Raw genomic sequence first — 15,513 nt, 5'->3', positions numbered from 1 at the left:
TAAATTCAAGCAGTGAAGGATCTAGCAGTGAAGTAGAGGTTGATGAAGAGACCATTATCAAATATTACTTCCAATGTGAATTTAGTTATGAAGAAATTATTCTTTTACTTGCTACACACCACAAACATGAAATAAGTTACAGCACACCTTTAAGGCGATTGAAAGTATAGGGACTAGGCAGAAGGGGTTTCCTTTACCAAGGATAACTCAAATACAGCACAAATTGTGAGACAACGTGTCAGTGAGATTATTAATGGTCCTGGATCACCTGTGAGATACAGGACAATTTGACGCACTTTGGAGATGGAGGGCTTGCAGGTTCCACTTACAATAGTTTAGGATATGTTAAAAGAGTTAGAACCAGAAGGTACACAGTTAAGGAAAACTCACCGCTTAGAGGTCATATTACAACCAATGATTCTTGGCACATGGATGGGTATGATAAACTGAAGCCCTATGGGTTTCCCATACATGGGGCCATTGATTGATTTAGCAGAAAAATTTTATGGCTTGAGGTGTCCCGCTCCAACAACTCACCAGACAATGTTGAAATATACCTCTTGAAAACTGTAAAGGAACTGGAAGGATGTCCAGTATGATTGATTACAGATCTAGGAACTGACAATGGTTTCTCAGCATCAGTGCAATGTTATTTCTGAGACAATACTGATGCTCATCATGTGCCTCCTCCAAGAAACCAACGAATAAAAGGTTGGTGGTCATTTTATTCTCGAAACAGGTCAACATGGGTGGTGGTGAAATTATTTCAAAGATTTGGAATCTGAAGGTGTTTTAGACTCTTCCTCTGAATCAAGGATAGAATGTCACTGGTATTGCTATGCATCAACACTCCAAAATGACCTTAACATTGTTAAAGAACATAGGGACAGCCATAGAATTAGGAAGTCTAGGCACAACATTGTTTCAGTGTGTAAGACGGCCAAAACGGTCGACGTAAGAGCAAAAGATGCGAGGAAAGATTTACAAGTTTATTACACAGCAAATAAATGCAACGGAACAATAAAAAAACGGGAACGAGTGACACTAAACAATAAATAAGAAAACAAAGCTCCAATGAGCTAAATGATGTAACAAGATTAAAATGAATTAGGAGAAAGTACTCAACACTAAAGGATAACCTGCAGACAGAAATAATTCAGTAAAAGAAAGGAAACAAACAAAGTACTTGAAAACAGGAAATTGTGTGACAGAAACTATCAAAAATAGTGATAGCTACACGAGGCATGAATTCAACAAAGACTTCGAGCTAGGCTTAATGTTACAACTGGAGCTAATACAGTATAAAACAGTGAAAGGGGAAAATGAAACTACTAGTGTAATGAACCCATGATTTGGTTCTGAAAACACAGGAATCATAGCAACAATGAACTGGAAGCAGGTAAGCAAAATATTACAGCTGCTAATACGAAAACAATTGTAGTTTATATAGCAGAGAAATTACATGCTGTGTGACAAAGGTCAGAGTAAATAAATAAAATACAGTAGTAAGATAAAAGGAATGTGTGGTTAACCTAAGCAAATTCTAACCCAAAAATCACTACAAAAATACAAATGGAAACAAATACATGCTAAGCTTAGGGCTCAAACAAACATAAAATACTGAAACATACCAAAAGCTAGTATAGCTTGGAATCCGCTTTAAAGGCACTCTCAGGAAGGCAACAAATCAACTGAACTCACCGAGCAAACGGTTGTAACTTATAGTAAAATACAGGAAAAGGTAAAAATAACTTAAAACCAAATTTGGGCTAGGAGCAGTCAATTAAACAGGAATTACATAAGGGAAAATCGGCAGTTAAACAGGAATTACATAAGGGAAATCGGCAGTTAAAGGAATAATACAATTAACACATTACTGATACAGTTAACACATTACTAACACAATTAACACATTACTAACATTACTGACAAATCGCTAAGATTCCAGAAAATAAAATAAACAGAACAAACATATTTTAAGTAGAAAATAAGCCTAAGTGACTCTGTCACAAGGGGTTGACCAGATTCGCTTCTCTATTTACCTGAGCATCATGGGGCTGTGGGAACCTTCTGTTGAAAGTTCCTCAATCTGAAATGGATTTTGTACTTGAGCATATAGTTCAGATGAACGATTTCAATGAATATCAGGATTAGTTTGAATATGCTAGAAGATCCTTGAGAATCAGCCTTTCAAATGACTAGCAAGAAGTAGACGTAAACTTAAAACTGTTTCTGAAAATGGCATTTCAGCAGGTAGCATGTGTTTAATTAATTTTCTTTTTATCGACTTATGGCGTCACTTTGGATCATTAAAAAATAGCACTGGCTCATTATTTTTTCCAAAATGTTAAATTTTAATTACTCAAACCACCCGTCAAGATTGTCTCTGACTTTTGGAATGTCATACATATGTACAAGCTGAGTTAGTGTGAATGGTGAGGAGTCCCTTGCAATGTCTGAGGTGAAAATTTTCAGTGAGTCTAGTAAAATGATCAAGATAAGATTTGCAATGGGGAAATAGTGTCTTCTGCCAAAACAAAAAGAATAGAGGAGTGTAGGATATGATAGCCTTAAGTTTAATTTACATGTAGATGTGCTTCGAAAAAGCATGGCAAGTGTATGACAGTCATATAATGTCATTGTCACACAATTATGCATTATACATATACTGCTTTATGATTCAACCATTTTGGTGTGACAGTTTTGATTCATGTTATTTTGTACAGCACAATTATTCAGTAATTAAAAAGCTTTTAGTAGACAAGGACTAAAATGTTTTCTTGCTCCTACCATGAGAAATTTTGTTTCTCAAATTAGAAAAATAACGTTCAACACTTGTAGTTGTTTTTTATGCTGTACATAGAATTTTCAATCTTCTTGCTTTAATATCAATATGTTCTTAATAATTAATTAGTTTTATATCATATAATTAATCTTACTTTTTGCTCTCAATTCCCTTATACATATTTTTAGTCAATTTGTTGACTCTGTCAATACCTTTATTTCATAGTTAATTTACATATATTATTTGTTTTCTCGACACACTAGCTGTACATGCTAGGAGCCTAACAAGCTCCAATTGATCGAGTATAAATAAAGTTGTTGTTGTTGTGTTTCTCATCACATCAAATACCATATTCCCTCCATTAAGCCCCTTGGCAGTGGGTACACTTATTAAAAGAAGTCTCACAAAGGGTGGGGGACTTAATAGAGGTGGAGGGAGGGACTTAATAGAGGAGGAGGGGGGGGACTTAATAGAGGGAGGGGCTTATTAAAAGTTTCTGCGTCAAAGTGTTATGCTTTACATCCTAACCCTATTCTGTCCGGGGAGGTAAGATAGTTTGCACACTTAAAACTTATGTTGCTTGAAAGAGCATTGAAGTGAGAATGACCAAACTTTGTGACTGTTTCCAAAAATTATTTGTCAATTGTTTACTCACCTGACTTGATGTGTCCATGAAAACCAAGTTTTGCCGTTCAACCAAATTTGGTGCATTTTCAAGCTAATTTTTGGTTTTATTGAGATTTTCCCATTTTATGGAGAGTTTCTTCTTGAATCTTTACAGTTTTTGCATGATCCTTAATTTTTTGGGATTTTTTAAAATCAAAATTTGGAGATGCTTTTGGACATCTCTGAAAAGTTTTGAAATCCAAGATGGCAGATGTTTTTAAATGTTTAGCATCATTTTGGTGTGATGTGACATCATGACTGGCCTGTGACTGTCATCAAAATAAATACTTTAGGATGCTTCATACACAAATGAAAAAAGCCATGGCAAAATAGATTAACCATAACAGTACTGGTAATTGTAATATAATTGTAATGTGAAGCTGTCTTTTTTATTATTACTGCACCTGCATTTTTATTAACAGTAACAATAATTTTTGAAGCCATTTAACTACAAGGTCTAAAAGAGCTCATCTGTCCAAAAAGTTATAATCACAGGCTTTCTAAAAAAATAACTGTGATTACTGCATTTGAGGTGCAGGGTTGGCGTAGTGGTGAGAGCGCTCGCCTTACTCCAATGTGTCCTGGGTTCGATTCTCGGACCCGGCGTCATAAGTGGATTGAGTTTGCTGGTTCTCTACTCTGCTCCGAGAGGTTTTTCTACGGATACTCCAGTTTTCCCCTCTCCTCAAAAACCATCATTTGAATTTATTTAATTCAGAAGTTTATTTGATTTACACACGACCCCACAAGCTGTTCAGCTTTGAAACACATCGTGTTTAAATAAAGGTATTATTATTATTATTATTATTATTATTATTATTATTGTATGCTTTAACATCAACCATGACATGAAGCTAACTAAAATCTCTAAAAGAGTTCATATTTCATGTGATCATCTTGCGACTAGCAAATTGAATTTCTCATTGGTTTTCCAAAAGGGCTAAGGAAATCCAATGGTTACCTTTACAAGCATCGATAATAACAGTAACTTGAAAATACGGTGTACATGTAACTGGTTCTCTAAGCAGAGTTCATCAGTCCAATAATAACATTTTCTTACTTTCATATTAGATTTTTCCTCATTAAGAAATCGCAATATTAACATGAAGGAAAAGTACACTTTTTAAAAATATAAACAGAATATCATTTACTTGACCCTTAACGATATCCTTGTATAAAGGATAGCTGGCATCATGCCTTACCAAAAGATTGCCCCTTGTGCTAGATTAAAACGCTTCATTGAATTCATCAGCTATTTTCATATAAGCAACGGGTAAAGTGATTTCTTTTCAGTTTTGCTCAAGCTCCAACAACAGGGAAACAGATTCGGTGATTTGGATTATCAATGGTACAGTCCCTTGAAGGATTTTCGCAGTTTGAGCGAAACAGGACTAAAAAAGAAGACCAAAGAAGATCGACATCGAACAAGTAATGGAGGCACCGCTGACCAAAATCCGCTAACCAGTCATTTGGGACAGAGCTGGGACATTTGGTTTAGCTATAAATACAACAGGTTATCCATTCTGTTGAGGAAATTGCATCGTATGCGGACTTTTCAGACGTAAACCAATTGGGAGAAACCTAGGAATTTATCAGTGATACACACGTGGCATACTCTCGAAGTGATTCCCACCAAACCAGGAATTAAATGTTTGAATGAAATTGAAACTTGTTTCTTTTTTAAATGTCGCAGGCTTCAAACTGCTGTCATAAATTACATAATGAAAACTAAATTTACCTGTCAACTGTCATCCTCTGAATCCGTTTATTTCCCAAAAGATGCCATTTCTCAGTTCTAAACACCTGAAAATATTAAAAATGATATTTTGCTTTACTACTGCGATAAAAACATCAAATATTTCACATTTACGATCTACTATTTAACCTCATGTAATATCCAGTTCTGTTAATAAAATTGCTCTGCTATTTATCAAAAGTCATCTTGTACATTCATTTGTTGCTTTTGTTAGTTTGTTTCCTTTTTAGGTTATTTTTGCATTTTTCTGTATTACAATGAGGTCATCCTGCGATTTAGACTCAGTTATTTTCCTTTCGGCGGAAAACATCCGCAACATCGTGATTCTCCTCATAGCAGGACACTCTTCGTCATATAAAACTGAATCGAAAAGAATGAAGTCAACCCGTGAGTTTTATTAATGTACCAAGACGACAACGAAGTGATATCAAATCAAATTCAAAGTGCTCTAATACTTAACCCACAAAATCCAAAGATAGGGTTGATACTTCCCTTGTTGTTTTCTTATGAATTTCCTCGCGATTTATCTGGGAGAATATGGTGTTCAATCTGCAAAATATTTTTTTTTTTTTGGGTATTTCTATAATTCTCGTAATAAATTGTTTGATTCACATCAGTATCTTTGGGAATTGTTTTATTTTAAGCTCTTGTGGGGGTCGTAGAGCTAAAAATGTAAAAAGTCTTTCCCGTGATCTCTCCATGAAAAGCGTTGGGATTTCCTCAAATTTTCACTTTTCCGCTTTCACCTCGACAGCCCCATGAAACTTCTAAAAATAATAACTATGAACTTATTTCATGTAAATGACACGCGCCAATTCTGCACTGAGGATGTTTGCAGTAAAACGCACGGATGTTGCGAGTAACTTCGGTGGTGTTATAGATCTCATCCCCATACAATCATTTTGAAATCACCAAAGCTGTTTTTTTTTTTCTTCTACACATACAGAGGACGCCAATTGGCGTCCTCTTCATGGAAGATCATAAACGGCGAACTTTATTTCTTAAGTTTGCAATCGTTAGTTTTCTCTCACTAAAATGAGAATTTAGTGCAAAATAAAATAAATTTCTTTGTTATAATCTCTGATGCTTTTCTTTTGCGTATTGCATTCATCTTCACTTTTTGACTGAATAAACAACATAAACTGATCACCGTCGGGTTATATATAGAACTGGATGGAAATGTCATCAAGGTAGCAGTTATTTGCGCGATATTTACTGTGGAAAATTAGCCGTTACGACAACCTGTATTGGCTTTGCTCACCTGAAGAATGCTTGCAATAAAACTACAAAAAGCTCTCTTCCAAGAAGGATAGCGACTTTTCGTTGAAACTATAGGAAACAGAATCAAAGCGTTACGCGTTTCATGAAGAAAATGTTGACAGTTTACACCGGATGAAATTCGTGCACTTTTTAGAGAAATGTTAGATACAGATATTCAGGTCGTTGCCGAAACATCTCTTTTTGGAGAGACACTTCTAAAAAATGTTCTAAGAAAAATGTTATTGTTGCAGATTTCTGCAAACTTGGACAGTGTAACTTGGAGAAATCCGAGTCTCTCTTAATGGTTTTAGAGCCCCAGTTTTTCCAGATTCTGCGTTCAATCGCTGTAAGGGAGGCCATATACTAAGATTCGTATGTGACAAGCGCCGGTCATAATGCTGGAATCAACCAGCATATAGTGGTTTCATAGATCCTTCATAGACAGATAAATCAGCTACCTCAAAGTCTATAATTTGGATCTAAAGTCGACATTGTGAAAATTTTTTCTATCGTTTAATCTGATGATAAAAGAAAGAGACGAAATAGCTCGCTTGTTCATTGATCGAATTAAGAACAGTTTGGTTCGTTTGTCACAATTATATAATAAAGAATAAATCTGAGCCTCCTTGAGGATTCAATCAGGCTCTAAACCTGCAGATCTTCTCTTTTAAATTTCTTCATTCGACGAATGAGTTCGAAATTTATTCTCTCTTTTTATCTATTTTCATAACTGAAGCTTTTCACATTGACTCGCGTGTTATATGACACAGGTGTATGTCTTGGCTCATTAAAGAGTGTCCTGTAGATCTATGGTAGAGTGGTAGAGCTTAACATCGTAAAACTGGAACTTCAGAGATTCGAATCTTCAAGGAAAACTCAATATCTCTTTTTCTCATGCTTGTGACGAATAAATATAATATTTCTTTGAGTTTTTCGTCTTCTATTTAACTCATTTCTACCTCTATATTTAATCACTAACCGCTTAACGTTGTATATCTCTTATATCCCAACTAAGTAATTCATTTCTCACCTTAACTCTTGTGAAAATGTGATTTTACCCGCAAGCGTGTAATAAACGGTTCACTTGGTAACACGAGCAGTTTGGATGAAGCTGAACCCTATTATAAGCATGGGGAAGTCGGTAGAAACCGAAAATTAACAACTGTTTCTTTCGACTCACTCGTAAGTCATTAATTTATTCTGTAGCTATGCTATTTCACTATTTATATGCCAAGTTGGTCTCACACGCCTTTCATTTTCTTTAATCTGAAGTATGGCAAAACTATATTAATCTTCATCCTTTTCAGTATTTTTTCGCTAGTATGGCTGGTCATTTAAGAATCATGTCTTTTCCAAAGTTCTATTCCGAGTGTCAACTCTAAGTATAAAATCAAGATTTATTTCAGAAATAAAATCGACCAAAACTAACCTTGAAAAATCTTTCAAATTTGCCCTCAACGCCTCTCTACGTTTCACCGCAAACATACTCAATGCAGAATTGGCGCGCGTCATTCACACGAAATAAGTTCATCGTTATTATTTTTAGAAATTTTATGAGGCTGTCGAGGTGAAAGCGGAGAAGTGAAAATTTTAGGAAATCCCAACGCTTTTCATGGAAATATCACGGGAAAGACTTTTATTCTATGTACAGTTTTTTACCTCTGAAGCTCCCACAAGAGCTTAAAATGAAACATTTCCAAAAAATACTGATATAAATCCGACAATTTATTGCGAGAATTATAGAAAAACTGAAAAAAAGAGAATATTTGATTTTGTCGATTGAACACCATATTCTCCCCGATAAATCGCGAGGAAATTCATAAGAAAACAAAAAGGGAAGCATCAAACCTATCTTTGGATTTTGTGGGTTAAGTAGTAGAGCACTTTGATTCGATGTCACTTCGTTACCACGATATTGTTTTCGAGCAAAGCTGTGAAATCAAGAGAACATGTCCTCTTGGTATATTAATAAACTTATTTTCGATTCAGTTTTGTATGGCAGAGAGTGTCCTGCTCTGAGGAGAATCATGATGTTGCGGATGTTTTCCGCCGAAAGGAAAATAACTGAGTCTAACTCGCAGGATGACCTCATCGTAATACAGAAAAATGCAAAAATAGCTTAAAAACGAAACAAACTAACAAAAACAACAAATTAATATACAATTTAACTTTTGATAAATAGCAGAGCAATTTTAATAACAAACTTAGGTCCCGAACATGAAATATTAGATGTTTTTATCGAAATAGTGAAGCAAAATATCATTTTTGATATTTTCAGGCATTTAGAACTGAAAAATGGCATCTTCAGGGGAATAAATGGATTCAGAGGATGACAGTTGACAGGTATATTTAGTTTTCATTATATAATTTATGACAGCAGTTTGAAGCCTATGACATTAAAAAATATAAACACGATGAGATTTCATTCGAATATTCCTTGTTTATTGTGAACCGCTTCGAGAGTACGCCACGTATGTATCACTGATAAATTCCTGGGTTTCTCTCAATTGGTTTACGGCTGAAAAGTCCGCGCACGATGCAATTTCCTCAACAGAATGGATAACCTGTTGTATTTATAGCTAAACCAGCCAACATTTCTAGAAAACGAAATTGAGCGTGACAACAAACGTTATGACAATAAAAAATAAGAAAATAAAGACACAAAGAAAATACCAGATAAATCCGCGAAACTCGTCGTAGTTTTCTTTGTTTTGACTGACATGAAGACATATCGGTGACTCTGTTGTAGCTAGAACTTCCGGAAAACCAGTACAACATGAGCCAAATGAAAAAAAAAATTGACTAACTCCGAAATGAAGAAGTATTAAACCTCTTAAAATAACCATTCCGCGGGATCAAAGCAGGAAATCACGAGAGAGCAAATTTTGATTTTCCTTTTTGGGTAGCCAATCAGAGCACAAAATTTCCTTTATCTGATCTTGCTCACTCGCGGGTCTCTCATCGCATAAGAACAGCATAAAAATATGAGAAGAAAACGTCAATAGAAGCTGGAAATAGTGAAAATTTTAATCCCACAACGGCGTTTGCTGCTAATTCTTGATCATGATCATGATCATGTGTGAAAATGAAATTTCAAAGACGTCACGATTAAATATTATGGTTTTCCGATGGCTTGTGAACATTATTCGACCTTCTTCGCAAAGCTCACCATCCTAGTTACGTTAACCTTTATAGATGTTAAATTTTAGTCTTCAGCAATTTGAACTACGTAGCCACAAAGTAGTTGCTCAAAATTCTAACTACAGCTTTCTATATAAATTTTCAATTAAGTATTCGCAAGATCATTAACAACGTAGAATTTTAATAAGGGAAATCTTTGGAACGATGGTGAAGACCGTGCATCGTTCACATGCAGTTATGTAAAGCCGGATTGCGTTGTAGAAAGGTGGAAATAATTTATTAGATAAAGACTTTATCTTCTTGAAGCGTGGGTCATACATAAGTAAAGCAAACAAACTACACGGGATTAAAACAGTAAAATCATAACTTGGGCAGTCCAATTTTTTGACCGTGCATCGTTTCACATGTGGTAATTTAAATATGACGTTGTTGAGAGATGGCAAAAATTTCTTAAATAAAGACTTAATCTTCTCACAGGGTGGGTCATCAGTAAAGCAAACAAACTACACGGTATTACAAGAGTAAAATCATACATTAGGTAGTCTAATTTTTTGACAACTACTACAGTTGTCATCTCATATCGAGTTAGTAGCTACTTCCTCAGTAATTTTGAACTTAAAAAAATATGAATGCAACGAAATCACTTTTTTTCGGAAATGTCTTCAAACAAGGCCCCAGCAAGTGATGACTGGGTACTAGAATATCCAGAAGATGTGGCCTGGTGGCTTATTTCTCCTTTCTGCCATCAGATCCTTTTTCAATCCGACAATTGCCAATGTTTCTTTTATGCTAAGCCTTTCATCATACGATGTTTTACCCTTACCCATAATAAACGATGGGCAAGGTCAAATGGATGCGTTTTGGATACTTTTGCAATCAAATACGTGTTTATAAGCACGCGCGCTCTCATTGGTCAATAGCTATGGTTATTCAAGAGGTTGGAGAGTTGGAGAGTCCTCCTAAGTTATGGATCCCGGGTCTGTTAACAGGCTCCTTTTTCGGGAATAAGTCAATCTGTCAGGTAAATGAACACAACGTCAGGGCTTTCAGTAATCTGTTTTTAATCAAAAGCAACAAGTATACTGTATCACTTATCAATCCTAAAAATGAAATGTCTATGCATTTTGCTCGGCTAAGAAGTTTAAGCTATCCAAAACAAACTACATTAGCATTTTAAAAATTATTGATCTACGTTGTCCTAAGGTTGCAAAGCGGTAGGTTTACTGGGGCTTTAGAAACGTCTGAGACCCTGCAAACTATTTGTAGTAAATCTTCTCTGAACTCTGGCATCCGAAGAGCGTAAATGACAGGATTTACAAGCGAGTTACCCAAGAATAGAACCAGCACAGCCATCGAAATGTGAAAATGCGTTGAAGAAGAGGAGAAAAGGTTGCGAGAAGCTGCATATATTATTGCTGGTAGAAAACAAAGTAAAGATACAAGTGAGACGATTAGCGAGGTACCTGTCAGTTTTCTTTCTCTTCTGGATCCAGAATGGAATTGAGGATGACGATTGCATTGTACTCTAATAACAATGAAAATGTAAGATACACAAATAACAAATACAGAAACTGCATAAAATAGGAGATACAAGTAAGCATTAATTTCTTCTAAATAACCAATTTCCCGTAGGAAAATCTGAGCGGCTTCTCTTACAATCGTCGTCAGCCAAATGACAATAATCATGACTTCATAAACACATTTCTTAACAAATCGATGCCTGAATGGACAAAATGTTGCATGTAGCCTATCTAAAGAAATAAACAAAAGATTTACAAGGGAAGTGAACGAGAATAGATGTAGAAATGCAAATGATAAATAATGAGACCAAATAGTCTCTCGTCTATACTCCCATAGATGACACAGCCAAGACATTCTGGCTTCAATCTGTAGTGGCCCGGAGACTGCGCCCACTAAGACATCGACTATCGCCAGATGAATGATCAAATATGTACTCCGTCGCTGCAGTTGACGCTTCTTCTTCACAAATACAACGATGGTGATGATATTAAGGATGACTATGGCCAGACACTCTATGATAAGGACTACAAGCCATGGAATGCACTGCCACGTCGAATTGAAAGGCCACATTTTGTTCGAGCTTTGTGATCTGCTATGAAACAGAACTTAAGTTGAATTCGAGATAAGATTAAAATTGAATTAAACCTTCTCAAAGTAGAAATATATTTCAAATATTTGTAATGCACTTGGACTATCTTAGCTTTGTCCAATGACTTATACTAATCTTCATGTTTCTTAATGCGAGATTTATATCCCGAAATGTAATCATTCAACCTTTTCTTTTTTTCTTTAACGAAGAATATTTACATCATAAAACCATTTCAATGTACCTTGACTGAATAAACAAAAAGCTTTGCCACAAGAGATCTCAATTTCTTCAACTCCTTGTACGAACTGAAATTTGTAGCCACCAAAAGAGGATAGCAACAAATTTCCGGGAAAAGAGTAAAGGACTGAGTTGAAAGACCCGATCCTCTTCTCGGAGCTGCTATTAGACATACAGCTACTGTTGTCAGCCTCCATGAAAATTTCAAAGCCAAAATCAATTGCGGGTATGGGGAAATATGTTAATATTTCTAAAAGCAAAAGCTATAATATTACACTATTGCCTTTTTTTCGCTTCGGATGAATTTCTTTTTTTTTCAACTTAATGAACAGCAAGCTAGAAATACTGAGAGGTCTCTTTAGTCGCGTTATAGATCTCATCTCCACACAATCATTTTGGAATCACCAAAGCTGTTTTTTATTCTCTTCCACTCATGCAGAGGACGCCAATTGGCGAACTTTATTTTTTAAGTTTTCATTCATTAGTTTTCTCTCACTAAAATGAGAATTTGGTGCGAAATAAAAATAGATTTCTTCGTTATAATCTTTGATGTTTTTTTTATTTTTTTGTATATTGCATTCATAAGCTGGCCCGGTATAAAAGGTGATGGGATAAGGTTTCCTTGGACCTATGCTCCACTGGGAGTGAAAAGGGGATATATAAGCATATTGCATTCATCCTCACTTTGTGAGAATAAGCAACATAAATTGATCACCGTCGGGTTATATATAGAACTGGATGAAAATGCCACCAAGGTAGCAGTTATTTGCGTGATATTTACTGTGGAAAATTAACCATTACTACAAGCTGCATTGGCTTTCCTCACCTAAAGAATGCTTACAATAAAACTCCAAAAAGCTCTTTTTCAAGAAGGATAGGTGACCTTTCTTTGAAACTATAAGAAACAGATTCAAAGCGTTACGCGTTTAATGAAGAAAAATGTGACAGTTTAAACCGGATGAAATTCATGCACTTTTCAGAGATATATTAGATGCAGACATCTAAGTCGTTGCAGAAACATCTCTTTTTGGAGAAACATTTCTTAAAAATGTTCCTGAAGCAGAATTCTGCAAGCTGGGACAGTGTAAGAGAAATCTGAGTCTCTCTTAAGGGTTCGAGAGCCCCAGTTTTTCCAGATTCTGCGTTCAATCGCTCTAAGGGAGGCCATATACTAAGATTCAGATGTGACAAGCGCCGGTCATATTAGTGGAATCAACCATATTGTAGTTTCATAGTTTCTTCATAGACAGATAAATCAGCTATCTCAAAGTCTATTATTGGGATCTTAAGTCAGCATTGGGAAAATTTTTCTGTCGTTTAATCTGATAATAAAAGAAAGAGACGAAATAGTTTGCTTGTTCGTTGATCGGATTAAGAACAGTTTCGTTCGTTTGTCACGATTATATAATAAAGAATAAATCTGAGCCTCCTTGAGGATTCAATCTCTAGACTAGTCTCCTTCGCAGCCGTTGTTTGGGCTCGTCACGCAACGCTCCCTCCCCGTTGCGTCACGAGCCCAAACAACGGCTGCGAAGGAGACTATCGCTAGACCTGCAGATCTCCTCTTTTGAATTCCTTCATTCGACGAAGGAGCTCGAAACTTACTCTCTTTATCTATTTTCATACGTGACGCTTTCGACATTGACTCGTGTGTTACATGACACAGGTGTAGGTCTTGGCTCATTAAAGAGTGTCCTGTAGATCTATGGTATAGCTTCACATCGTAAAATCCGAAGTTCAGAGATTCAAATCTTCAAGGAAAACTTAATGTCTCTTTTTCTCACGCTTGCGACGAATAAATATGATATTTCTCTGATTTTTTCGTCTTATCAGTTAACTCATTTCTACCCTTATATATAATCACTAACCGCTTAACATTGTATATCTCTTATATCCTAACTAACTAATTCAGTTCTCACCTTAACTCTTGTGAAAATGTGATTTTCCCCGCAAGCGTATAACAAACAATTCACTTGGTAACAGGAGTAGCTTTGATGAAGTTGAATACTATTAGAAGCATGAGGAAGTCGGTAGAAACCGAAAATTAACAACTGTTTCTTTCGACTCACTCGTAAGTCATGAATTTATTCTGAAGCTATGCCATTTCACCATTTACATGCCAAGTTGGTCTCAGACGTCATATTTCATCCTTTCATTTTCATAAGTCTGAAGTATGGCACAGCTATATTAATATTCATCCTTTTCAGTATTTTTTTGAAAGTGTGGCTGGTCGTTTAAGAATCATGTCTTTTCGAAGGTTGTATTCAGAGTCTCACCTCTAAGTATAAAATCAAGATTTATTTCAGAAAGAAAATCGATCAAAACGAGCCTTGAAAAATCCTTCGAATTTTCCCGCAACCTCTCTGCGTTTCACCACAAACATCTGAAGTGCAGAATTGGCGCGCGTCATTTACACGAAATAAGTTCACCTTTATTATTTTTAGAAGTTTTATGGGGCAGCTGAGGTGGAGGCGGAAAAGTGAAAATTTGAGGAAATCCCAACGCTTTTCAGGGAAAGATAACGGGAAAGACCTTTATTTTATGTACTGTTTTTTAGCTCTAAAACCACCACATGAGCTTAAAATGTAAATCCAACAATTCATTACGAGAATTATAGAAAAACCGAAAAGAAGAGAATATTTTGTCGATTGAACATCATATTCTCCCCAATAAATCGCGAGGAAATTCATAAGAAAACAACAAGGGAAGCATCAACCCTATCTTTGGGATTTGTGGGTTAAGTAGTAGAGCACTTTGATACGATGTCACTTCGTTGCCACGATCATGTTTTCGAACAAAGCTGTGAAATCAAGAGAACATGTCCTCTTGGTGTAATAATAAACTTCTCTTCTATTCAGTTTTATATGGCGAGAGTGTCCTACTCTGAGGAGAATCACGATGTTGCGGATGTTTTCCGCCGAAAGGAAAATAACTGAGTCTCAATCGCAGGATGACCTCTTCGCAATACGGAAAAATGCAAAAAAATCTTAAAAAGGAAACAAACTAACAAAAAACAACAAATGCATATACAAGATAACTTTTCATGAATAGCAGAGCAATTTTAATAACAAAACTGGAGTTAAATCTAAGATCGTAAATATGAAAAATTAAATGTTGTTATGGAAATAGTGAAGCAAAATATCATTTTTGATATTTTCAGGCATTTAGAACAGAAAAATGGCATCTTTTAATATTGTTGAATAATCCCCTCTATTTCGTCTCGGGGATTATTCGGCGATATTCACCTTGCCTTCGGCGAATAATTGTTAAATATAAACTATGACATGAAGCTAACTAAAATCTCTAAAAGAGTTCATACTCCATGTGATCATCTTGAAACTAGCAAACTGAATTTCTCATTGGTTTTTCCAAAAGGCTAATGAAGTCCAATAGTTACCTTTACATGCATCGTTAATAACAGTAACTTGAAAATACTATGTACATGTAACTGGTTCTCTAAGCAGAGTTCATCAGTCCAATAATAACATTTTCTTACTTTCATATCAGATTTTTACACATCAAATAATCGCAACATTAACATCAAGGAAAAGTACACTT

At 35.5% G+C, this 15,513-nt stretch overlaps 3 protein-coding genes across 10 annotated transcripts in view; 1 reads left to right on the top strand and 2 right to left on the bottom strand.

The window, feature by feature from the left end:
• Positions 1-5,248, top strand: part of LOC111323551 (uncharacterized) — a 9,308-nt gene extending 4,060 nt beyond the window's left edge. Inside the window, exons 1-2 of one of the 3 annotated variants that reach the window (XR_015994107.1) lie at positions 946-1,399; positions 4,745-5,248. Coding sequence is in view for 2 of the 3 variants with exons in the window: in XM_088741471.1 (XP_088597597.1) it covers positions 4,745-5,016 (272 nt within the window). In the remaining variant the exon portion in view is untranslated. Of the gene's footprint in view, positions 312-945; positions 1,400-4,744 lie in introns of those variants that run through there. The other 2 variants (XM_088741471.1, XM_088741472.1) reach the window with 2 other exon arrangements.
• Positions 1-7,594, bottom strand: part of LOC111323604 (uncharacterized) — a 20,275-nt gene extending 12,681 nt beyond the window's left edge. For 2 of the 5 annotated variants that reach the window (XM_088741469.1, XM_022926996.2), the window contains exons 1-3: positions 7,498-7,594; positions 6,469-6,536; positions 5,190-5,756 (exon numbers count right to left, since the gene is read on the bottom strand). The gene's annotated coding sequence lies outside the window, so the exon portion shown is untranslated. The remainder of the gene's footprint in view (positions 1-5,189; positions 5,757-6,468; positions 6,537-7,497) is intronic. The other 3 variants (XM_022926994.2, XM_022926995.2, XM_088741470.1) reach the window with 3 other exon arrangements.
• A 3,052-nt stretch (positions 7,595-10,646) lies between these two features.
• LOC111323602 (adenosine receptor A3) lies at positions 10,647-13,986 on the bottom strand. Of its 2 annotated transcripts, none has more exons than XM_022926993.2 (2): positions 13,875-13,986; positions 10,647-11,721 (listed from the first exon to the last, which is right to left on the bottom strand). In XM_022926993.2, exon 2 carries the CDS (start codon positions 11,697-11,699, stop codon positions 10,797-10,799), a length of 903 nt encoding a protein of 300 aa, XP_022782728.2. In that variant the 5' UTR covers positions 11,700-11,721; positions 13,875-13,986; the 3' UTR covers positions 10,647-10,796. The 2 variants fall into 2 exon arrangements, with proteins under 2 accessions (XP_022782728.2, XP_022782727.2); XM_022926992.2 differs by having other exon boundaries at positions 10,647-11,718.
• Positions 13,987-15,513: the final 1,527 nt, after the last annotated feature.

This window comes from Stylophora pistillata, chromosome 12, assembly GCF_964205215.1.
Source record: "Stylophora pistillata chromosome 12, jaStyPist1.2, whole genome shotgun sequence".
NCBI lineage: Eukaryota > Metazoa > Cnidaria > Anthozoa > Scleractinia > Pocilloporidae > Stylophora > Stylophora pistillata.
The sequence above is the reverse complement of the archived record's forward strand: the minus strand, read 5'-3'. Positions and strand labels throughout refer to the sequence as shown.